Source organism: Penicillium antarcticum (assembly GCF_028974205.1).
Source record: "Penicillium antarcticum strain IBT 31339 chromosome Unknown utg000003l_segment0_segment0, whole genome shotgun sequence".
Classification (NCBI taxonomy): Eukaryota; Fungi; Ascomycota; class Eurotiomycetes; order Eurotiales; family Aspergillaceae; genus Penicillium; species Penicillium antarcticum.
The window spans coordinates 379,121-401,576 of NW_026695301.1; the positions used below are offsets into that span (position 1 = coordinate 379,121).

General features: G+C 50.7%; 10 protein-coding genes across 10 annotated transcripts; 5 read left to right on the plus strand and 5 right to left on the minus strand.

Annotated features, from left to right (window-relative positions):
- Positions 1-6: 6 nt before the first annotated feature.
- N7508_002856 (uncharacterized protein) lies at positions 7-1,848 on the minus strand (the record flags this gene model as incomplete). Its single annotated transcript, XM_058460922.1, has 7 exons — positions 7-263; positions 320-349; positions 401-515; positions 570-657; positions 710-1,383; positions 1,437-1,525; positions 1,590-1,848. 7 exons carry the CDS (start codon positions 1,846-1,848, stop codon positions 7-9), a joined length of 1,512 nt encoding a protein of 503 aa, XP_058321499.1.
- Positions 1,849-2,775: 927 nt separating this feature from the next.
- On the plus strand, positions 2,776-4,431 carry N7508_002857 (putative exo-polygalacturonase; the record flags this gene model as incomplete). Its single annotated transcript, XM_058460923.1, is given in 6 exon segments — positions 2,776-3,036; positions 3,091-3,389; positions 3,455-3,534; positions 3,554-3,837; positions 3,915-3,984; positions 4,070-4,431. The coding sequence occupies 6 exon segments, from the start codon at positions 2,776-2,778 to the stop codon at positions 4,429-4,431; spliced, it is 1,356 nt and encodes a 451-aa protein (XP_058321500.1).
- Positions 4,432-5,688: 1,257 nt separating this feature from the next.
- N7508_002858 (uncharacterized protein) lies at positions 5,689-6,042 on the plus strand (the record flags this gene model as incomplete). Its single annotated transcript, XM_058460924.1, has 2 exons — positions 5,689-5,752; positions 5,846-6,042. The coding sequence occupies 2 exons, from the start codon at positions 5,689-5,691 to the stop codon at positions 6,040-6,042; spliced, it is 261 nt and encodes an 86-aa protein (XP_058321501.1).
- A 295-nt stretch (positions 6,043-6,337) lies between these two features.
- On the minus strand, positions 6,338-9,262 carry N7508_002859 (Hsp70 family protein; the record flags this gene model as incomplete). The annotated part of the gene is made up of 1 exon (XM_058460925.1): positions 6,338-9,262. The coding sequence occupies one exon, from the start codon at positions 9,260-9,262 to the stop codon at positions 6,338-6,340; it is 2,925 nt and encodes a 974-aa protein (XP_058321502.1).
- Positions 9,263-9,366: 104 nt separating this feature from the next.
- Positions 9,367-9,558, plus strand: N7508_002860 (uncharacterized protein; the record flags this gene model as incomplete). The annotated part of the gene is made up of 1 exon (XM_058460926.1): positions 9,367-9,558. One exon carries the CDS (start codon positions 9,367-9,369, stop codon positions 9,556-9,558), a length of 192 nt encoding a protein of 63 aa, XP_058321503.1.
- Positions 9,559-10,066: 508 nt separating this feature from the next.
- N7508_002861 (uncharacterized protein) lies at positions 10,067-11,725 on the minus strand (the record flags this gene model as incomplete). The annotated part of the gene is made up of 2 exons (XM_058460927.1): positions 10,067-10,497; positions 10,546-11,725. 2 exons carry the CDS (start codon positions 11,723-11,725, stop codon positions 10,067-10,069), a joined length of 1,611 nt encoding a protein of 536 aa, XP_058321504.1.
- A 2,083-nt stretch (positions 11,726-13,808) lies between these two features.
- On the minus strand, positions 13,809-15,544 carry N7508_002862 (misato family protein; the record flags this gene model as incomplete). Its single annotated transcript, XM_058460928.1, has 4 exons — positions 13,809-14,070; positions 14,144-14,655; positions 14,725-15,163; positions 15,222-15,544. 4 exons carry the CDS (start codon positions 15,542-15,544, stop codon positions 13,809-13,811), a joined length of 1,536 nt encoding a protein of 511 aa, XP_058321505.1.
- A 341-nt stretch (positions 15,545-15,885) lies between these two features.
- Positions 15,886-18,177, plus strand: N7508_002863 (uncharacterized protein; the record flags this gene model as incomplete). The annotated part of the gene is made up of 1 exon (XM_058460929.1): positions 15,886-18,177. The coding sequence occupies one exon, from the start codon at positions 15,886-15,888 to the stop codon at positions 18,175-18,177; it is 2,292 nt and encodes a 763-aa protein (XP_058321506.1).
- Positions 18,178-18,739: 562 nt separating this feature from the next.
- Positions 18,740-20,914, minus strand: N7508_002864 (uncharacterized protein; the record flags this gene model as incomplete). The annotated part of the gene is made up of 6 exons (XM_058460930.1): positions 18,740-19,893; positions 19,947-20,296; positions 20,355-20,522; positions 20,578-20,647; positions 20,702-20,736; positions 20,808-20,914. The coding sequence occupies 6 exons, from the start codon at positions 20,912-20,914 to the stop codon at positions 18,740-18,742; spliced, it is 1,884 nt and encodes a 627-aa protein (XP_058321507.1).
- A 574-nt stretch (positions 20,915-21,488) lies between these two features.
- On the plus strand, positions 21,489-22,327 carry N7508_002865 (EXPERA domain-containing protein; the record flags this gene model as incomplete). Its single annotated transcript, XM_058460931.1, has 4 exons — positions 21,489-21,693; positions 21,744-21,907; positions 21,968-22,199; positions 22,251-22,327. The coding sequence occupies 4 exons, from the start codon at positions 21,489-21,491 to the stop codon at positions 22,325-22,327; spliced, it is 678 nt and encodes a 225-aa protein (XP_058321508.1).
- Between the last annotated feature and the right edge of the window lie 129 nt (positions 22,328-22,456).

Consider the following 22,456-nt stretch of genomic DNA (forward strand, 5'->3'; position numbering starts at 1 on the left):
GAGTATTTAATCCTCCGCAGGATACACAACTATCCGATCCAGATCTGCGCCCTTATTATCAAACCCGTTGTTAAGACTTCCGATGGTTATTTTGTTGTTCTTTCCCTTCTTCAATGTCAACTGGATTGGAGTGGAGAGAATAATCCCCTTGTGTGTGTCTCTCTGGTACAGAGTCTCGATGTTTGTCGAATCTCCGTTAACCACCACGCTGCTAATCCGACGCAGCTGCCACGAACCGCCGATTCTGTCTGGGGTACCTCCAGCTATTGAATGCATTAGAACTGAGTTTGTTTTAAGTCTACATATTGAGTGTACTTACGTTGATCACCAAAGCCCATATCGTCGGTGTCTAATAATAAGTCAGAATCCTCCGAGTAGCACTGGAACAAAGCAAACATACTTTGATAGTAAAATGAGACCCATTGTGGTTTGCCAGAGCCCTCAATATTCTCGAACGTGACCGTACTATCATTTCCATATATTCCGGTGAGGATGACTCCGTCGGTGGCAAAGTTCTTTCGTACAGTCAGCCATCAAGTATTGAGCATACAGAATATGGATGTACTCACAGCCTCCTGCTTATAAGCCCCACCTTGCGTCTTTGCATCTTTGGCACTATAAGTCTTGCCCTTGATGGCTTTCCATTCGCCGGTTTTCCTAATATCCAGTTAGTGGACTAGGTCTGCTCCAGGTATTGAGGAGGACATACACGTCAAGATCGTAAACGTCGTGCCATTCTACCGATACACTCTTGCCTTTCTCGTCAACTTGAATCGGCAACCAGATATAGCGACTATCCCAGACAGAGTTCGAGTCCCACTGGTCACCAATGTAGAGGTATGTTGTCTTTTTTGTTCCCTTTATTCTTAATGTAAACCCGGACTGCGAGTTGAAAGTCCGTGTATTCAATGCTGAAATAATGAACGGCTGGGACCAGGGACCGCTCAGTGAATCGGCGCGGAATGCCACCACGTCTGCATCGTCAGCTAAGTATTTTGTAAAACATGGGATATCATGAGTCTTCTCACTGTTAGGCCTATAACCAGTCTTGTGGCTCATGAATGCCCAGTAGCTTTTGTCTGTCTGCATGATAGAAGGTGCCTCAAGATCAAATTTGGGGAATCGATACACCGTTTTCTCAAGTGCCGTTAGGTTGTCATTCATGCTTGAGATGTATACATCTCGCCCATCTACACTATCACCGTTCGAGTATAGAGCATAGGATCGGCCGTCCTTGTAGTCAGTAAACATGCCAAAATCCTGTGACCAGTTTCCAAGGGGTGCGGTTGCATCGACAAAGCTGTATGGCCCGCCGATCTTGGAAGACACCGCATGGCCTTGCAGAAGAAGCCCGTATGTTGAATTATCAGCATGCCACCACATCTGTTTGATCAGATTTGTCTGTTCATGCGACGTAAGGAGAACGGTGTTCTTACATGATAGTCCTCTGTTTCCGAACTGTAGGCCACTTTAGGTCGCTGAATAATGTTACCGGGAGAGATATATTGGTGTCCCTCAATTGGAGCTATGAATTTTCAACTGTCAACTTCCTTTCGCTGTCAATCAAATCTTGTAGTCCAAACATGTACCTAATGCCAGTCCCCCAGAAGTCCAGGTGCTCAGATCTTCGGAACTATAGACGGATACGCCTCCGCCTTCCGGCTGATCTTCTGTTTTGTACTCGCCAAACCACCAGAAGCGGCCTGATCCCTGATCGAAAGTGATTCCAGACCCATGTGCGTTGATCAATGAGCCATTTGTGTCTTGCCATCTACCTCCAGGGACAATATACTTGCCCTTTGCCGAGATGACCAAGGTCGTAAGAAAAGCCAACGATGCCCACATCATGGCGGTGTAAGTTATGCCGATGAAAATCCTGGCTCGGTATAACAGGGATCTATCATGTCTTAGGGTTAAATTTATAAGCTAGCCCTTGTCATTCAACGTTCGGTCTCTGCTGTGCCGACAATGCGGGGTAGAAGAAGAATATTAGGTGCGTGCACTTCGCATGACTTATAGTAGCTTGGTTCTGATAATATACAGAAGCCCCTTGCAGTATGGGTTAGGTTTCTGGAAAGCGGAGGCGAAAGCTGGTCTCAGTAGCAAAAGCAAATACAATAGAAGATCGATCGGCGGATAAACCGTAATGAGATTCTTGTCACAAGCTTCGATAAGCGCATGTAAAAGTCGCTACAGCTGCCTATATGTCGGAAAGACTGGGTTAGTGAGTGTATGTTAGATAGTCTGTTTGAATATAGAATGTATAGTTCACACTATACATTCTTGCAATGCAAATTAGAGTAGGTACTTGGCGGCACGCTTTTTTTCCGGTTATTCATGGTCTTGATAAGTTCTATCTGGCCAAAACTAAACAAGCTCTTTAGAAATCTAAGTATGATTTTCTTTGAGCGTGGAACAATGCCCATGAATGCCAAGCACCCCCGCAATAATATCCCGCGCCGGAGATTATATAGCTTCGGCTAAAATGGAGCCGACAGCGTGGGCCATTTGAGAGACCTCCTGCATACATTGCTTAACCGAAATGGCATTATAGTGAGCTATCATTCATTGGTGCAAAATTACTGTTGTCAAATCCAGAAAAATATGCCTGTTCAGGGACTTAACTGGCCATCATTTTGTTTGTGTCGTTCTGCACGGGCAATGACAAGTCGGACGAAGACAGATCAAAATAGAGATGCTATCTCGCAGAACCGGCATATTAAATAGTGCGATAGAAAGAAAAATTGAGATTACAGATCCAGATTAGCTTTCACCATGTGGCAGTCAATCCCAGTTATTCTGGCCGTTTTGGTGGCTTCATTCGGCCCAGTGGCCGCCAAAGACCCCCAAAAGAGCTGTACAATCAAGAGTGGCGGGAGCAATGCGACCGATGATGCCCCAGAAATTCTAAAAGCATTCAAAAAGTGCGGCCAAAATGGAAGGGTTGTATTCGAGCCTACAACATACTATGTCCACTCGGCTATGAACGTTTCCTGGCTTGAAAATGTCGATATTGACATTCACGGTACTCTTCTGGTATATGAATATTTTCTCTTCAGACTTTATATTATTGAATATACCCCCTGACAGACGGATTTGCTGATGAGTTATCTCTCTGGTCAGTGGAGCACTGATATCTCATACTGGCTGAACAACTCAATGGAGGTTGGATATCAAAATCAATCAACAGCCTTGAGACTAGGTGGTAATAATGTCCGAATCAACGGATATGGGAAGGGCACGTTTGATGGCAATGGTGACTATTGGTATCAATGGATCAGACAGCAACCAAACACATCCAACTACCCAGGCCGGCCGCACGCTGTGACCTTCAGTAACCTCAAAAACTCGGCGGTTCGTGGCCTCACATTCCTGAGGAGTCAGATGTGGTATGTGAACAGCGGAGTGTCTTTACTACCTAGTTTGCCTTGTTTTATTAACAAAAATTCTAAAGGACAATGTCAATCATTGAATCTTACAACGTGTTGCTGGACAGTATTCTCGTCAATAATACCGGAAACTGGGCACAGAGCTGTAAGTAATTTGATCAAAGTTGACATCATTCGCAAAGAACGCGAACGCTCACCTGCCGCAGCTAATACCGATGGGGCTGATACCATCCGATCTTCACACATCACATTCAATAACTGGACCGTCTACAATGGCGATGACAGCCTATCCATGAAGGCTAATAGCACTGACATAACCATCACAAACAGCAAGTTCTACAATGGATTAGGTATTGCCATGGGAAGCATTGGGCAATATAAAGACCAATTCGAGACAATTGAGAGGGTGACGGCCAAAAACATTGAATACTACAACACTTTACATGCCGTAAGTGAACAGTGCCCTAGAACTACCACTGAGTAATACTACTATAAGAAAGACATACTAACTATTGAATATTGTAGTTCTATATTAAGATCTGGACGGCCGACCAGAATGGCTACCCACCGAACGGCGGTGGTGGAGGACTCGGATGTAAGCTCACCTCCCGAGCCTTTCTTGGATCCGTCTCCACGCTCTATTTATGCTGTGCTTTCAAGTTGGCTTACACATCTACCAGTTGCATCCGATATGAAACTCACAAACCTCACCACGACAGGACTCCGTGGAGCTGCGTTCGCAATCTCTCAGTGCACGCGATTTTCTGGCGCGCCAGGCCAGGGCAACTGTACAAACTCAGAGTTCCAGATCAAGAAGGTGGAGATTCACGGTCTGTCTGGTACTAGCAAGTCAACACGGGTTGCAAGCCTGCAGTGCAGCGCTGTTGCGCCATGTACCAACATCACCATCAGTGACACTGCCCTTCTCCTTAGTAATGGGACTGCGGCGGAGGCTCATCTGTGTGGGAACATTGAAAATCCAATTGGATTCAATTGCACCGGTACTCCATGTGTAGGCGGAAGTGCCACTGGGGAGTGCTAGGTCTGAGATTGGTATCGTTGGGAATGACTCCTGATCAGTCATAGCACATTTCGACAAAGTGCTTGGTATAACGGCTCGCTGCTGATGTGACTGCAGTTTACAATGAGCAGTTCCATGTCTAGCATACACATTTACTTGAGAATTCTATATCATTTTTCAACTTTGACTGTGTATGCGGTAAACATCTCAGTGGCCGAGTAGGCCTAGTATCATTTTGTGCATACCACCATGGATTTTTACAAGAGAGGTCTACGGTAGTCGAGACGCCAGAGCTGAAGCTTAGATACAGCCATTTAGGGCGAAGGGTATTATAGAACAGCCACCCGGAGAGAATACCAATGCGACAATTATCTCGTTGGGTGGGTTTCAGATACAATGTCATATTCAACCAGGCCAAAAGCGTGCATCTCAAGCTACTCAGACCCATTTTCTAGGATATTTACTACTATTGAATCTGTTATGAGCAGTGCAGAGCCTATATATTAACATTTCTAGCATGAGAGAGCCAAGATTCAGGTCTGGCATTGGCTGTAATTTCCTTTAAAGATCTAAGTGACTGTCCAATGCAAATGGGATAACCTCCCGCAGAAAATGAAGGCCACGCGTCTCCCGATCAAACTGCATGAGCTTACCTCAGATTAAGGAGCCTGTTTTCAAAGTAGCCAGGCTAACTTGAAAGGATAGAAGGGAGCTCAGTGCGGCTGAGATTTCATCCCTCGGTTGAGGGATGAGTTTAGCATGGAGGATGGAAACAAGAAGCTCTGTGAGTTTTAGAAGGCTGTGACGGCCAATTGCCGAGGTCTAAGTCTATGATCACTCCATGCGGCATTGGAGCTTTTCAAGCTATGACTACCAGCTGCCAGGTAGGTTTCAACCATCTCAACCGAACAAGCAAATAAAATGCAAAATGCAGCACAACCCCCTACAAATTCAAAATCCAACGCTCGGGTAACATAGCTGACTGGAATATGCGCATGAAACATTACAGTTGACTCTGGGGAATCCACTCAATCTCCGACCTGAGGCCATCTAATCGGAGAATGTACGAAGGAACTAAAGCCGAGTCCGGGGTATAAATTGGAGACATACACTAGGTGCTCAGGGCGTTAGTTAATCGTTCTATCAATCCAATCCAGCTGCCTCTCAATTTATCCGGTAAGCCCTTTGTCCATTGAACTATACAAGCTCTCTCTGCATATCCCCTGCCACCTACATTTAGAACAACAAAACTAACGATCCAATCTACAGCACCCCAAAATGAAAGCCTACTACATCGTCGTCCTCTTCGGCATGGCCCTCACCGCCATGGCCGCTCCTACTAGTGCGTAACACCTGCATTCCATACAGAACCACACCCAAAGCAAGCATAGGACCCTTCTAACAAAGGAATGATATACCGGCCCCGGGGGCGGAGGAGGCGGCGGCGGCCTCGGTGCAGGTGGTGGTTCTGGATCAGGCCTTGCGGGCGGTGGCGGTGGCGGCATAACCATTGGAACTGGCATTTCCGGGGGATTTGGAGGTGGTGTTGGTGGAGGATCTGGATCTGGTCTTGGAGCCGGATCAGGTGCCGGTGCTGGAGAGGGTAAAGGGAAGGGCAAGGGTGGATGGTAAATTTGATTTTGTTGAGTTGGATATGACATGGCTATTGGATGTGGCATGTCTAGTCGTTTCTGTGGGGTTATACATTAACAAAATGGAATGGGTCAAGGCTAGTCAAAGTAGTACTAAACGGGAAAGTGGCGCTCATCCCAAACTCCATTGCTATTCTTCTCTATCTTCGATGTAGGATGCATGATGCATGGGATGCGTTAGAATGACAATGCTCTGCGCGTTTTAAGATAAAACATAGACAAAAAGGAAATGCAGAACAGGCCAAGAGAAGAAGAAAACAAAATCGATGAATATTTTACAGCTCATCTTTGGGAAGGTCTTCCTTCTCCTTCTTGGGCTGCTCCTTGGCCTTGGCCTTCTTCTCAGAGTCGGACTTGCCCTTCTTTCCCTTGCTACCGGAACTTTTCTTTTGTTGTCCCGCCGCGGCGGTCATCCGCTCGTAGAGACGGTTGAGGATGCGCTCGAAATCGCGCAGTCGGGAGTCAACTTCCACCAGAGTCAGGGCTGGGTCGTCGGACTCGGTTAGCTTCTCCTGAAGACCGAGTTGGGTATCCAGCCAGGGGGCGGTGGACTCATAGGCCTGGGTGAGGGCAGTAAGGTCAGTGGGAGTGAAGAGGGAGTACTTGGGGCCAGTGGGCTTGGCGGTAGCGGCGGTCTTGGTGGATGTTGTGGAGGTGGAGTAGGTGTCCTCATCGAGGTCATCGAGACCCTCATCGGAGGCGGCTGGGGTGGGGGTGCTGGTCTCAGACTCGGTAGAAGTGGCGCTCGAGGCGGAGAGGGAAGACGAGTAGGTTTGCTCGTCATTCTCGATTTGGTTCTTGATCAGCTCCTTCATCGACTCGGCGTTCTTGAGCATGTCCTTGAGCAGCTCAACGCGAGCAGGACGAGCGGAGCTCTCCTTCATGCGCTTCAATGCTGGGTTGACGATGTCTTTGAGGTCCTTGAGCTTAGATTGGAACTCGGCGGTCTTGGCATTGTCACTCTCCTCGTATAGCCAGTCACTGGCCTTGGAGGCGCGCTCGGAGAGGAGGGTCAATTGATCAGCCTTGACAGCCTTGACGAACTCCTCGTTGTCGGCGAGGTCCCGGCTGCGGTAGATGAAGGATTCCAGCTCGTTGAGAGCCTCCTCACGGAGGATGCGGTCATTGTCGGAGGTATCAAAGGCAGAGAGGCGGGCGTGGATACGAAGGAGCTCTGCGGCCGAGGGAGCTGGGGTTCCAAGAGGAGTCGACTTCAAGCTGATGGGAATGATCTCAGTCTTGATCTGGGGGGTAGCCTTGGCGTCCTTGGTAGTGGTAGTGGATGAAGAGCTGGCGGAGGTTGTGGTGGCAGACTCGGTCTCAGGCTCGAGAGTAATAGACTCGAGCGGCTCACCATTCTCATCGACTAGGGGTTGCTGCTCATCTTTCTTACCAAGACCAAAGAAGCCCTTGACATCTTCAACAATTCCCTTCTTCTCAGACTCAACTTCACAGCTGACGTTACCACCAACAACTTCGGGGAGACCGTCAGCAGGGCTGAGGCGAATAGCGAACTTGGTGGTGATGTTGGCAGTGGTACAGCCGAAGGTATCCTTGAGCTTGGCAACGGAAGCAGTGAGGTTCTGAGTTTGGACACTGAGTATAGCCTGCTCTTCATTCTCGGCGACGTGTTGAGCGAAGCTAAACTCGAAGTCCTCCAGATTCTTCACGGTGACCTGCTTTTCAAGGCCGACCTGAGAAGTGGCAGTGAAGAGCTTCTGGTTTCTATCCTTTCCGTCAGAGTTCCACTTCAAGGAGACAGGGTATGAAGCCGCGTCACTGGCACGGATATCCTTAACACGGAAGCTGGGGCTAAGGGCAGCGCCCTTGAAAGCAGCACCAAAGACAGCTGCCTCATCGGCGTTAACATTAGTTCTGATCTTCTTGGAAGAGCCACAAAGCTTCTCAAGCTGCTTCTGGACGAAAGGAGTGCGAATGGCTCCACCGTGGAGAACGACGGAGTCCATGTCATCCAACTTTAGGCCGGCGGTAGCCAAGGCTTGCTCGACGGGGGTTCCAATACGGGCGATGTGCTCGGCGGCCATCTTCTCAAAGTTGGCCCGGCTGAGCTTGTACTTGAAGTTGAGATCGTCGTCGTACAGACCCTCGAAGCTAGTGGAAGTCTCGGTGTTGGCGCTCAAAACCTGGCGGAGCTTCTCTGCGTCCTTCCAGAGTCTCGACATGGTCTTGCCATGTGCCTTGACTTCAGCGACCGTGACCTTGTCCTTGAGCTTCTTGTCCTCGACCAGCTGGGAAACCATATCGTTGACAATAAGATCGTTCAAAGAGTCACCACCAAGCGACTTATCCCAACCAGCACCAATCACGTGAACCTCCTGGATAGTCTTGTTGAACTTGCCAACATCCTTAACCTTGCGGCTCTGGAACCGCAGAACGCTAGCGGAGGTCGATCCAGCACCCATATCGTAAACAACATGGTACTCGGGCTTCTCGCCATCAGAAACACTTGGGAAGGTACGGCTGGTGGCGTAGTTTAAGCCAACCGCGAGTCCATCGCTGACAAGAGCCTGGATCTTCAACCCGGCAAGCTCGGCAGCCAATTCAAGGCTCCGCTTCTCCTCCGCGGTGTAAAACGCAGGGTAAGTAATGACGACATCACGGACATCAGAGCCCTTACCAGCCAGAGTATCAGCGTTAGCCTTAATCTGCTTCAACTGCATGGCAAGAACCTCTTCAACCAAGAAAGCCTCCTTCTTCTGCTCCTGACCGAGACGGTTACTGCGGAGAGCAACGGAGCCACGGCCATCAGGCGCAGTCTCCAAATTCAATGCGGGGAACCGACTCCAGTAGCTCTTGACAGTCTCATCGGCTCCATCGTTAAATGGAACACCCAAAAGCGTCTTCAAATTGATGTAAACATCATCCGGGTACCGAGCCGCCAGGGCGAGCGCATCACCACCATAGAACCGTTCGGGGAAAGGTGCATCGCTCTCTCGTGTAGGCTTGAAGGCGATCGCGGCGGACTCCTTGCGCTTCGAATCCTTGGTCAGGACGATCTCGAGCGGGATACCGGGTTTCACTAGTGCGGCCTTGAAATATTCTGTGCCAACGTCGATGCCCAGAACGGCCGATCCGGCGGCTGATGCTGGCCCAGCAAAGCTGAGAAGGAAGACGAAGAAGGGGAGGACGATGAGGGATATCATTGGGGAACTAGATAATCGTCGGCGATTGAATGCCATGATGTGTGTTTTCGTGCTCCGGCTGCGGGAGTCAGCCAAATTGATGATTCGGGATTGCGGATTCCAATAGATGGTGCAGGTCACCCACTTCGAGCACGTTTATAATGGTGTCTAAGGGAATATCTAAACGTTCCACCGGCTTGCCGAGTGATGTGTCGGGATTCGAGTGGGACGCTGGTTTGCGCCAGAGGTATGGAGCTATGGAAGAGCTCGAGTTCGGCGTCGAGATGGAGGAGACGTCAGGGAGGTCGACTGGTGAGAATGGGGAGAGAAAGCAGTTGAGTCAGAGCGATTAAGCCATCCGGAAAGGGATACTGTGGCCACTTGAAACGTGAAGCCTGAAAGAGCTGTTGGATGAGGACACGGGTCATCATGCAAACATTGGCATGTTTGCACTGCTTATCGTTATCATATTACATAAGAGCCCTAACTCGACACTCGCAGGGCGGAATGGCATTGTTCACAAAGTACTTATATTTGAGCTGCTACAGCCTGTCGAAGGATTTGCAGAGTGTAATTATGAAATAAATATCAATTGACTAATTTATGTATGACTATATTAGGGTTCCATACTCATGGATAAGGAGCGTCAGTCGTCAACCCATTAATAACCGTCCTGCCAGATTACTCGTGTAAATTAAAATAAAAACTCAAGCATCCCCCAAGACCGGATATCCAGAATACAATTTTTTTTAGTCTTTTCATGATGATTTTTTCTTCGAAATTGTCTGTCCAATCTCCATTGAGCCGCTGTCCGTAGAGATGATATATCTCCTAGGGCAGGTTGGCTTCATTGGTGATCGCTTAAAGCAGAGCGAACAGAACGGCCAGACCAGGAATGAAGGCCACGATGGACTTCTGGAACTGAGCGGGAGCACTGTTGAAAGCAGGTGAGGAAGAAGCAGGAGGGGCGGAGGTGGAAGAGCTGACGGGGACGGAAGAGGACTCCACGGGGGCGGGGCTAGTTCCGGTGGGCTCAACGCCAGAAGGCTGAGGAGCGGGGGAGGTAGCCTTGGGGGGAACCTCGACGGAAGAGCTGGGCACCACAACGGGAGCAGTAGGCTCAACAGCAGGAGTGGTGGGCTCAACAACAGGGGTGGTGGGGACAGCCGGGGGAGAAGTGGGCTGCTCACAACCCTCGGTGCAGGTGAACACAGAGGTGACAGTGAGAGTGCTAGTCTGGGTCACGGGGTGAGTGTAGGTTGAGGAACCACTGGAGACGGTAGACCAGGTCACTGATATAATTAGCAATTGTCTTTCTTCAATCATTCAAGTTTACATACCAGGGCAGGTGGTAGTGGTGTAGGTAGTTGTCACGACCACAGGAGGGGGAGTGACAGTGGAGGTCTCGCAGGGAGTGGTAGTGGCGGGAGGGGCGGTGGGAGTGTCAGTCTCGCAGGGAGTAGAGCTGGCGGGAGGAGCGGTAGGAGTGTCAGTCTCGCAAGGAGTGGAGCTGGCGGGAGGAGCGGTGGGGGTGTCAGTCTCGCAGGGAGTAGACGAGGCGGGAGGGGCGGTGGGAGTGTCAGTCTCGCAGGGAGTAGACGAGGCGGGAGGGGCGGTGGGAGTGTCAGTCTCGCAGGGAGTGGAGCTGGCAGGAGGAGCAGTAGGAGTCTCTGTCTCGCAAGGAGTGGAGCTAGCAGGAGGAGGGACAACTGGAGTAGAAGTCTCACAGGGGGTGGAGCTAGCAGGAGGGGGCGAGACTGGCGAGACAGGAGTAGAAGTCTCGCAGGGAGTAGAAGTAGCGGGAGGAGCGGTAGGAGTGTCGGTCTCACAGGGAGTAGAGCTAGCGGGAGGAGGAACGACAGGAGTCGATGTCTCACAAGGAGTCGAGCTAGCGGGGGGAGGAGTAGTAGGAGTCTCCGTCTCACAGGGGGTAGATGACGCGGGAGGAGGAGTGGGAGTATCAGTCTCACAAGGAGTAGATGACGCCGGGGGAGGAGTAGGCGTATCAGTCTCACAAGGAGTAGATGACGCTGGGGGAGGAGTAGGCGTATCAGTCTCGCAGGGAGTAGAAGTCTCGACCGGCGGCGGGGTCGGGGTATCAGTCTCGCAAGGAGTTGAAGTAGGAGTCACAACCGGGGGAGGAGTAGGAGTATCAGTCTCACAAGGAGTAGATGTCTCGACCGGGGGAGGAGTGGGAGTATCAGTCTCACACGGGGTGGAGGTGGGAGTGACAACCGGAGGAGGAGTAGGAGTATCAGTCTCACATGGAGTCGAGGTCTCTACGGGAGGAGGAGTCTCGGTCTCGCATGGAGTAGTCTCCGGGTTGCCGCCGTGGTCACCGTGGTCTCCATGATCTCCATGATCACCACCACCGTGACCCCACCAGTCACCACCACCACCGCCGTGCTCATCACCACCACCGCCGCGGATGGCAATGCGAGCCTCAGCCTCTCGGGGAGTGATGACCATGCCGGACGCGAGGGTCGCGGCGTAGAGCAGAACGATTGGAGCGCCTCGCATCTTGGCTAGCAAACGAGTGGTTGATATAAAAGTAGGGCTCGTTTGTTTTGATAGGGCTGAAAGGACCCTTGAAACGAAAGACGATAGGAACCGTAGCGAGAGAGTTCCTAAACGGGCAATATATGGAATCGAAATCGTTTCAGAAGCGAGCTAGGACGACGGGGGGAGGCGTGGGTTAATTTATGTCCTCTGGGTTGGACCCCCCAAGAGCCCAATCTGGTGCAGGACGATCAGGATGCCAATCCTGATTGCCTGACTCACTTAGACTCCGCTTCCCGGCCATTTCCCTGGTAGGGACCGACGGTACAACGCAGCACTAAAAACAGACCAGGGTGGAAATGAAAAGTGGCGCCTGATCTTGGAAAGCCAACCAGACCCAGCATGAACGATCGGTATCAAGCGGTCGACCCGCGTATTTTCCAGCGCAGAGGCTGGGCCATGAGGTAGGGTATAGTACTGCCGGGTGCAAGAAGGAGCTAGTGCATGTACACGGGCCCGGTTGACTAGACGACAGGTACTGGGGTTGAACCAATGAACAGCTGACTCGGTCTCAGAGATGGCGTCTGGTTCGTCAACAGTCGACCGGGGTCCTGAATGGCAAAAGGCAAAGACTTTCAGAGCCCGACGCTTAAGCGGAACAGAAGTCGATGCAGGTTAGACCTTGGCGAAGCGATGTGTAGCTCTGCGATTGACAGTCATGGTACCCATGTTTGGTAAGGTACCCGATGCGGGCCTCTCAGAATTTTCCTTTCATTCATGTTTTTACTTAGCTTCTTGGCCATACCAAGTGGAAAGAGAAACATGATGATGCTGGGATCCATCCAGTTCCATGGTCAATCCAGGAACCCTTTTCCACATCCTAAGAATAACCTGGAGCTCGGTCCCTGTTCTCCATGTGTTAAGAAAATGTGTGGGGAAACCTCGCAAATGAGAATGAAAATTGGCGACTCGTTCCACGGGACATTGACCACGCTTTACCGAATTGAAGTCAATTGTAAAGAAAGGACCCATCGCAGGGTCCGGGAAAGACACGGAACTTTGTGATTCCCGTGCATTGGTCTGGACTTGCTCAGTGTGCAGGGTCCACGGTGGGTCAAAAAGAAATTACCGATCGGAGCTGATGTGGAAAGGATATTCGATGAGAATGTGCCTCACAGAATATAGAGAGAACTTGGAAGTGGAATACAAGTGTGCCTGAGCGGCACAGATGGTGACGTTACATGACTGCCGAGCATGCAGGAGAGTGGACTGGGAGTGGAATTCCCCTGAGGGTTTTTTGCCCCCCAAGGAACTTCCTCGTCCGATGATGTCAGCGGTTTCTCTACAGTACTGTATTTATTGATTTCTTGATTTCTTTGTCTTTCATTTATTTATTTATTTTTTTTTATGTGTCTCTATTTTGTTAAGTATTACATGATGTCTTTGTCTTCCATCTTGGCCTTGTCCAATGTCTCGGAACTCGTGATACTACTGCCCTGGAGTACAACACATACTTCGTACTATTGTCTAGAATTGTCAATTTGACTGATGATCCCTAAAGAAAACACATTAATGTACAGAGTACATAAGATGGCGGGGTACTTTACAGCAATAACCAGCCTCCTTAGACCTCCCCAGTATACATGCAAGTACAGAGGGGACCTGTCAGACGGTAAATGCGGGGAGTCACATTCCCAGGGCAATGATTCTGTCTTACATATTGTGATGTCTCAAACTCTGCCGCCACATGTTGGGGTTTACAAGACGCTAACCGTTATTATCTGCAGCGAATAATGATTCTCGGGAGGCTGGGCCGGGATTGTCACATTTTCCTAGTCAACGCCACGGCCACGGACATATCCCCTCCCCCCCCCCCCCCCCCCCCCCCGGGATCCAACCCACACATAACGGGCGTAGATACTAAATTTGGAGTAATATGGTAAGCCACCCATGCTAGGTCTGGTCCTGAGGAATGGGGCATTTAGCGGGGAGGAAATAGGGAAAATAGAGACATAATGGGATAGTCGACCGAAGCCGGCTATACCCTGGCATTTATTTAATTGCAATGATATCAACACTGGTCATGGATAAGGACATGGTGGACTCAGTCATCCTCATCGTCCGAGCCACTGCTCCACCCGGTCTCGTAGAATTCTCGAATCTCACCGAGACCGTTGATCATGTCTTCGCGCTCATCAACGGAGACCATGCGAGCGGCAGTTGCCGAAAGGGCCTTGATTCTTTGGGCTGTACGGGTCGAGGCGGTCAATGCGGAAAAAACGTCGATACCAGTACCTGTTTTGGGGGTGGGGAACATATCGTGAGGGAAGCTGTCAAGCATAGGCAGGCTGAGTGGCGTGTGGTAACTGAGTATATACAGCGTGAGCTTTTTCCCCGCTGAGACAATGACTGGGAAGCGAAGGCCAAAAAAGGACTTACATTTGGAGCATGGCCTCGGAGTTGTAGAGCCTGAGTTTCCTGAGGTGCCCAATATCCCTCTCGCCAGTGGGCTCTCCCTCTTGTTCCGGTTCATTCCCACGGGTTACCTGGACTTGATTGAAGATGTGGGCGCCCTGGTGCTCCCCGTCATAGGCGAAGTCAATGTCGAATTCAGTTTCAGCTTTAGGTGATCCTTCTTCATTGGAGGACTTTTTAGTATGACCGTCATTGACTTTGTTGATCGATGTTTGCAACTCGAAGATGGTGTGCGTGCCATCCTCGCCTGCCAGAGAGGCCTCGAAATGCTGGTACGGCCGCAGCCGGGAGGGCAGCGTGACCGTCTCAATGGCCGAAGCGATCAGGGCCGTCTTCTGCCATTCTGATTGGCGATCCACATTGAGGTAGCTGGGAAGCTTATGTGGTAGGTCAATAATTGGGGCGTAAAGGGATGCCTGTGGTGAGATCGAGTACAGCGACCTAGCCTTGTTCGTATCTTTCTTGAACTGGTGATGCTGTTCAAAGTTCAAAACTTAGCCAACCAACTTAACAACTCTTTGGAACGGCACTTCTGTGATACTTACCCTCTGCGACCTCGTACCATCCTCGATAGCCCAAACCCAAATACTCTTCTTTCCGTATTCGTCCTTGAGTCTCTCGATATACCGGGCCGCAAATCCACCCCAGGCATCATCTGACCCGGAGAACAATTGCAGTGCTCGTAATTGATCACACTCCTCAAGAAGAGGTCTCACATCACGGTCGATCAGATCATGCTCCTTGTCAAGGTTATGAAAGAGGTCTTCTCCGACGTTCCAATCCTCAAAAGGCATAGTTTGAGAGTTCAGCTCGTATTCGTTCAGCTGAACTATAGAGCGTGGGTGGTAGAACACTCGGTTGTAGTCCGACCAGTAGCGTACAGACTCCGATGTTAGACGAGGAGCTTGAGTACCCAAATCCAAGCTTCTCTGGTAATCACTAGGCTGAATTGGAGTTTGTCTTTGAACAATCTCTTGACCATCCCTGTCAAATGTTAGCTTGGTTATTACATCAATCTATTTCATCAACTTGCACAACATACCATAGACCTTGGCCGGCATTAGAGTCTTCGGTAAGTTCGTAGAGTGCATTGTATCTGCGCAAGGTACCGAAACCACCTTTGAGGTCGTAGATTACTGTCCGAGGAGTGTAAGTCTCAGAGCCATCAACACCGACACCCGGTCGGAAATGGACATCGTGATCGACGGTGGACTCTTCATTCTCATTGTATGTGAAGTATGATTCCTGATATGGATTAGACCAAAGTTGGGCACCAGGTGAGATTGGCATTACCTGTAAGTTCCAGAAGTGTGTGGCCAGATAGTTGGCCCGCTGGCCTAGCTGAAGAGTGACGATTTCATGCATCTTAATGCAAGCAATAAACACTGTCCAGGGTCGTCCGTCTGTAAATTTTGATATTGGCAATGCGAGTCAACGGCGCACAGACATGACGATGGGCGCTAGACCCGATATGGGTGCGGTTTGCACGTGAGAGACTAACTTCATTGGGGAAGGGGCAGGTTGTCACCACAGCAACAATCACATGACCTTCCAAAGAGGGCAATAAACATGTTTGTGTGGGTGCGTCACTTCTTGAAACTCCACAGTGATTTTCCCCCGTGGCATAATCCTTATTTTCTCGTTCCTGTGATGCTCCTTTGACACTGTGACCTTCATCGGCTGGATCTACGAACTCAGAATCTGCGATGGAGTCTCCAACGCGTCTTCCTCCGAGCCCCTCAAAGGCGCTCCATCCGTTGTCGCCGGAACGCATGAATCAACAAACCATACCCGCATCGCCTTCGCTACCAGCCGACCTCCTAACACTACACCACAAAAACGCCAGAGGCGTCTCAGAAGTCCAAGCAAAAGTGGCTTTTTTAAACGGTCTATCGCGGGGCGCTAGTCCTGGTGGTTCTGCTGCCAACAATGCAGCCATCCAGAGGGCTATCCTCGGTCGCGAGGAGGCCGAGTCAGCCCTAGCCACCGCGCAGGAAGAATTATCAGAAGCCGAATCGCGAGAACGCCGAATCAGCGAACGCCTCGAATCCCTGCTAGAGGAATTACACGGAACGAAAGAACGCCAGGGACATGAAAGATCAATTTTCGAAAAAGAAATTCGAAAGGCCCGCAAAGAGGCCTTCCGGGCCGGATCGACATTGGTAAAACTTCAGGAGGAACTGAAGCATTCAAAATCAGAAGTCAAGACACTCAAAGACGAAGTGTCATTAGAACGAGAATCCAAAGAAAAAGCCAAACAGGAGGCATTCGAACGCGCCTACGCCCTCGCTGGACTGACCGAGGAACTTGAAGTTCTCAAAGGGAAACTCCGGTCCTTGGAAACGGACAACCATTCTAGCAACCTCGAAGTCCGCGCCCACGAGATTCGGAGAGAAGACTTCGGCAGAATGTCATTGGCAGAGGGCGACCTCGCCTTTTTGACTACACCACGGAGACCTAAGCGTGCCGCTGCAGGCTCTGTCCGATCCCCCGCCTTTGAACAAGAAGAAGACGAAGCGGAAGCTACACCTCCCAAGCGCCCACGTTTGTCTGACGTTGCAACCAAGAGTGAGCAACGTCCCTCCGAAGCGGCCCCCGTTGAGGTCGACGAAGATGTCTTGGAAGAACTGAAGGAAGACCTTGTATTCGAGCGCCGCCGCAGGGTTGCCGCAGAAGAGATGGTCCACTTCTTGAACATCGAATGTCAATTCGAACGCTGCTCTTGCCGCATTGCTGAGAGTCAGGGTCGTCGCTACATTTACGATCGGGATTATTACAACCAGTTCCAAAAGCCGGAGATTGAGGCTGCCGAGGCTGCTCAAGCTGAAGCTGCCCGTGTTAGGATTGCCGAAGATGCGCAGGCTGAGGCTGCTAGGATTGAGGCTATTGAGGCTGCGCATGCCGAGATTGCTCGTCTCAGGGCGGCCGAGGCGGCCCGGGCTGAGGCTGCTCGCATTCAAGCCGCTGAAGCTGCTCGGGTAGAGGCAGCCCGAATTGCTGCTGCTGAAATCGCTCGGGCTGAAGCTGCTCGTCTTGAAGCCGCTAAAGTTGCCCAGGCGGAAGCGGCTCGAATTGAGGCGGCCGAAAAAGCCAAGGCCAGGGCTGTCCGCGAAGTGACTCCTCAGCGAAACAGCGCTGAGATTAGCATCGACCAGGTTATCTCTCCTCAGCCTCCTGCGCGTGAAGAACCAAGTCGGACTCCCGTCCATGAGCCACCTACTCCACCGGTCCATCAGCACTTCGAACCTGCCGTGAAGACTGAACCCACGGAGCCTCCAAAGATGCCTATGCCCGAGGAGCCTGTGATTACATTCTCACCCGAGACCGGCACATTCAAGGCATTCCCATCGCCTATTCGAGACAATGTCAGACCCCTACGATTTGATTCCACGCCTGATCTTCCCAAGCCGCAGGAGGATTCCCACGAGGAGCACATTGATCCCTCGGCGTCGGTCCCTCACGTCGAGTCCTTCACCCCATCTGGAGAACCCGCCCCTGTGAGAGTGCACCGTGCTCCACCCTCCAATGTCTCCCGAAATCAGTCCACAGCACCCCAAGCTGCGGAAGCCAGACCGGCACGCAGGGTCGAAAGAGACGCGCATGCTCATCGCTCGAACGCACCTTTGCCCTCGGAAGCTAGGCCTGGGAGACGTGTCGAGAGAGAGCAGTCTCAACCCTACCCTAAGCCCGTCAAGAGAGCCCCCAGTCGTCAAGAGCCACAGTCTCAGCGCACCTCTCACCCCGGTATCCCTGACACTCCCATCAACCGCGAAGAGGCTCTCGCTCAGATCAGAGCTCGACGCGGCCGTGCTCGTAGCCAGCAACGATCAGTCAGTGCCACCGAGGCCAGTCGTGCAGCTCGTACTTCCGCCGGTACAAACCCCAGTGCGACTCGGGGACCTCGACGTCTTCCCAACCTCCGGCCTGATTCTAAAACCGAAAACGATGTTAGCGAACGCCGAGATATGAGTGCTCCTGTTCGGATGTTCCGACGTTAATGATGTCCTGGTGTCCAGGATGCATAGTTATGTCTTTCTTCACTTTTGCATAGTCTGCCGGTGCTTCTCGTTTTCAATACCCCCCGGCGCTGCATAATTTGCTTGTGTTTCATTTGCATGGCGATTGGAAGCAATCTTATTTCTTGTTTTCTTTGTTTTGGTCTTATGGATGTCTTATGCTTGCTTCACGAGTCTCACTATACTTCATACTTCACACTTCACATGGATTGATCATCTTTCTCCATAATTTTTCTCCTTCCCTCGATGCATTTCGGCTTGAGTATCTTTCATTTTTGTCTTTCCTATGTGTCATTTCTCTTCTTGTGGATACTCTTTACTCTAGACTATTCGGTTAAATTCTTTCCTCTCATGGACATTACTTCCAAAGCATTGTCTCCATCACCCGTCATGCCATAACCTGAGGTCCACACATTGCTGTGCATGTTGAATGAGATACCAGCATGGTAAATCCGTACGATATCTGCAAGCCTAACCAACAAGTAATCGAAAGATATCAAATCATAAGTGCACGGGTATATTCAAAGATAGAGAGCCAGCTCATCTACAAAATCGAAATACCACAGCAACGAATCCTAGCACTATCAACCTTAGCCGCACGACCCCACCACAAAGAAACCAACTCCTCAACAAAGATACGATCAGCAGCACTCCAAACATCAAGCCCCATCTCCGCCATATCAGCAACAGTGATAGTAACCAACTCATTACCACGATCTTCAAAACTGGCTCTAGAACCAGCCTGCGAAGAAGTATACGCACCAGACCGCTGGCGCAGCAGTGGGCTGTATCCACCATCGCCGTAGATGGACTGGCGCGACATGGACAGCGATAGATCCGTATCATCCTCCGCGGGTTCATCGATGTACGGCGCATCATTGTACGAAGCGTCGTCTTCGTCACCGCGGACTTCACTATCATTGCGGGAGATTGCGCCGGCGAGCGTGACGAATATTTGAGAAGTTAGACGGCGGAAGTAAGCCACCAGTGCAACTTCTACCGGTTGCTGTGCTGGGTCTTCGGGGTTGAAAGAGCGAAGATTGGCAGAGGGGTGAGCGAGGGACTCGACGCTGGCGAGGAGACGGCTATCTTGTTCTATTTGTTGTTGTTCTTCTTCCTCTGAGAGGCCGTCGCGGTTCTCGCCTGCGGACGCCCACCAGATAAAGGAGGTGTAGGCTAGTCTTGTCCAGGAGAGGGGTTCGACGACTGGGCTGGAGGAATAAGTTGAGTCTGCGTCTGAGGAGTCTGAGTCGGCGTCTGGGTCTGAATCTGGGGATGTGGGTCTATTGGAGAATTGGCGGAGACCCCGGCGGAGCATGGAGAAGCGGCGGGCGTCGCGCTGCGTTGCTTTCAGGGGGATATGTTGGGTTTGGTTTGGTTTTGGACCTGTTGTGTGGACCAGAGAGATCTTGGGGAAGCTTCGCTCGCTGGCGTGTTGTGTGTATGGTGCGGGGAGAGTGATGAGAACGTCGAAGAGGTCCGGTTTCATTGTTAGGACTGTGTCTGTTGAGCAGGCGATCCAGCTTGGGTCTGTTTCCAGGTCTATCATGCTTCTGGACGGGTCGAAGGTGGAGAGGTAGGGGATGTCGTGGATACCGACGTTAAAGAGGGGGCGTGGACGGAGGGGTGGGATGCGATCTGAGGGGAGTAGCTGGAGAAGGGAGTTCGGTAATGAGGCTAGGAGAGATAGATCATATACTACTGCTGATTAGCAGTTGATGGGTATCATAAAGCTTAGGAAGCTTACTTACCATAGTTGCATGGTGTATGCACGGGAGCCTCTCCCATGAAGAGGATGCGCTTTCGCAGCAAAGCTGCTCTGTACAGAGGGAAAATCAAGGGTCCGAAGGAATCCATTAGGCCAGGAAGCGATGAAGCAGGATGGAATGGCGTCAAGGCCGGTCTGAACGTCTCCAACACCATTGCATCGCTGAAGGCGCGGGTGCGATTCGGGTTATCTGGCCGCTCGCCGGGCCGGAATCGGAGACTCGAAGGAGAGTCCATTGGGGAGTCGGGGGCTGAAGAGTCAGGTCCTCCTATCCGATATGACTCCCAGTAGTCAGACATAGGCTGCATGTCCTCCATGTTCGCGGCATATTTCCTATCAAGCACATGTGTCAGTCGGGATCCCCACCCGCCAGGTGTCTGGAGATACGAACTGCGTAAGCTCCTTCAGCTTTGGGGCGTGCCGCCAACTTTTGCCCAGTCTTCCTGTGCTGAGAGGGACAAGCACGCCGATAGCGAACATCTTCGCATTGCGCTCGGCCTCTGTCGCGGGATAGTTGAGGAACGCGCTGATGCCGGCACATTGCTCATGGACGAAGTACCTGGAGCGCGTCAGTAGGCCCATAAAAAGAAGCCGTGAGATATCTTTGGACGTACACCAGGTCCTCTGTCACATTGTGTAGTCCCGATGGCAGCGATTTGTATTCCACTACCCCTTCAACCTCGACTACGGACAAGTCAGTAATGCGCGCCGACCTCGGTTAGATGGCTGATTGCTCACCTCCAGGAGCAGTTCGTTTCCACGAGACCACATATCTATTTTCGCAACCAGTTAGCGATGAGTTCCCAAGCTGTAGCTGCGATCCTAGGGGAGGAGTAAAAATTACCCGGTCCTGATGTCGAAGCTTATCACAAACAGGGCAGCGATGCCGGGGGGTGACTCCATGGAGGAACGGTGGACGTCAATGGCCAAGGGCCTAGATTCAGAAGCCATTGTGAGGAAAAATCATAGAGCGCGACTCCATTGAAGGAGGTCGGAGAATCACGGTAATGAGAGGGGTGAACCTCGTAAGGTCCCTGTATAGGGTGCCTAAGGCAGAACCTCGGGATCTATACTTTGCTATGATCGACTTCATTGTTGATTTGTGGCTATGATGCATAAGAAATTTAGTATAATAGTCAAATTTAGGAAAAATGAAGCACCCACGAGTTGGTTCGGTTTTCAATCTTGTTTCAGTGACTTGGTCTAACACACACTGTAGCTATACATAATTTATATCAGGTTAGCTGTGTGATAAACATGTCACAATTCAACTTTTTTTTGAAGTAGTCAAAAGAGATTAGAAGACAGAGAGCATTCAGGGTCAATTCTTATATCTATTTTGATTAGTCCAATATTCTCACCTTACTACATAGCCAAGCTGTGGTTGAGCTTGTTTGTTCCCACTCTCCACCGCCCAGCCGAGCAGCATTTTGACACTTTCCCATTAACTTTCTATATTTATATTGAGATTTATACATCTCGAGTCCTTGGTCTAGACCTGACTCTGTCATCTTGACTCGACACAATGCATGAGAGCTCTTCTCACCCCTATTACCCCCTTGACGCCAACATTGTGGGTTATGAGCCCAACCAAACACCGGTCTTGGAGCTCCTCTTCTCTGCCGGTGGAGCCTGTACTGTACTCCTCGGTGTGACTTTTGCACTGGCCAGCTATGTAAGACCGACCTTACGCTTGGCAGATCGAATCGCCATCCTGTGGTTTGTGCTCTGTAAGAAGCCAATTGCAGCCCCGAAGAATCAACACTGACAATAGGGTTAGCCGGAACATTGCACTGTTTCTTCGAGGGCTATTTCATAGTCCACCATGAACACATGGCATCTGCCCAAGACCTGTTCGGGCAACTGTGGAAAGAATATGCCCTGTCGGATTCCCGATATATGACTTCGGACACGTTGGTCCTCTGCATGGAGACCATGACGGTGGTGAGTTAGACCAACACGACGATTCGCCGATTCACCGATTCACCGCTGATTCAACTCAAGCTTCTGTGGGGACCCCTGTGCTTTGCTGTTGCATACTTGACCGCAACCAGGCATTCCCTGCGCCACCCGATCCAGGTCATTGTGTGCATGAGCCATCTCTACGGCGACACGCTGTACTATGCGACCAGTCTGTTTGACCATGCCCATGGACGGCCGTATTCCCGACCGGAGCAGTATTATTTCTGGCTGTATTATTTCTTTATGAATTTCATCTGGATTGTGGTCCCGTTCTGTATGTTGTGCAGCAGACCGTTATTCCCTTCCCGAGTGCTGACTTTTATAGACTACCTGTATGTCAGCATCACCACTATCTCGGCTGCGATTAAGCGACAAGAACCGGAAGAATATAAGACCAAGTAGCTTCTCTTTCGTCATAGCTTATATTGCGGAGGCGCCCTGTGGAGCAGGGTTGGGCCAGAACAGCGGCACAAAAGGATTATTGTGAATTCTTAGGCTGAAAAGGGGGAGAGAATGTTGGATATAATACAG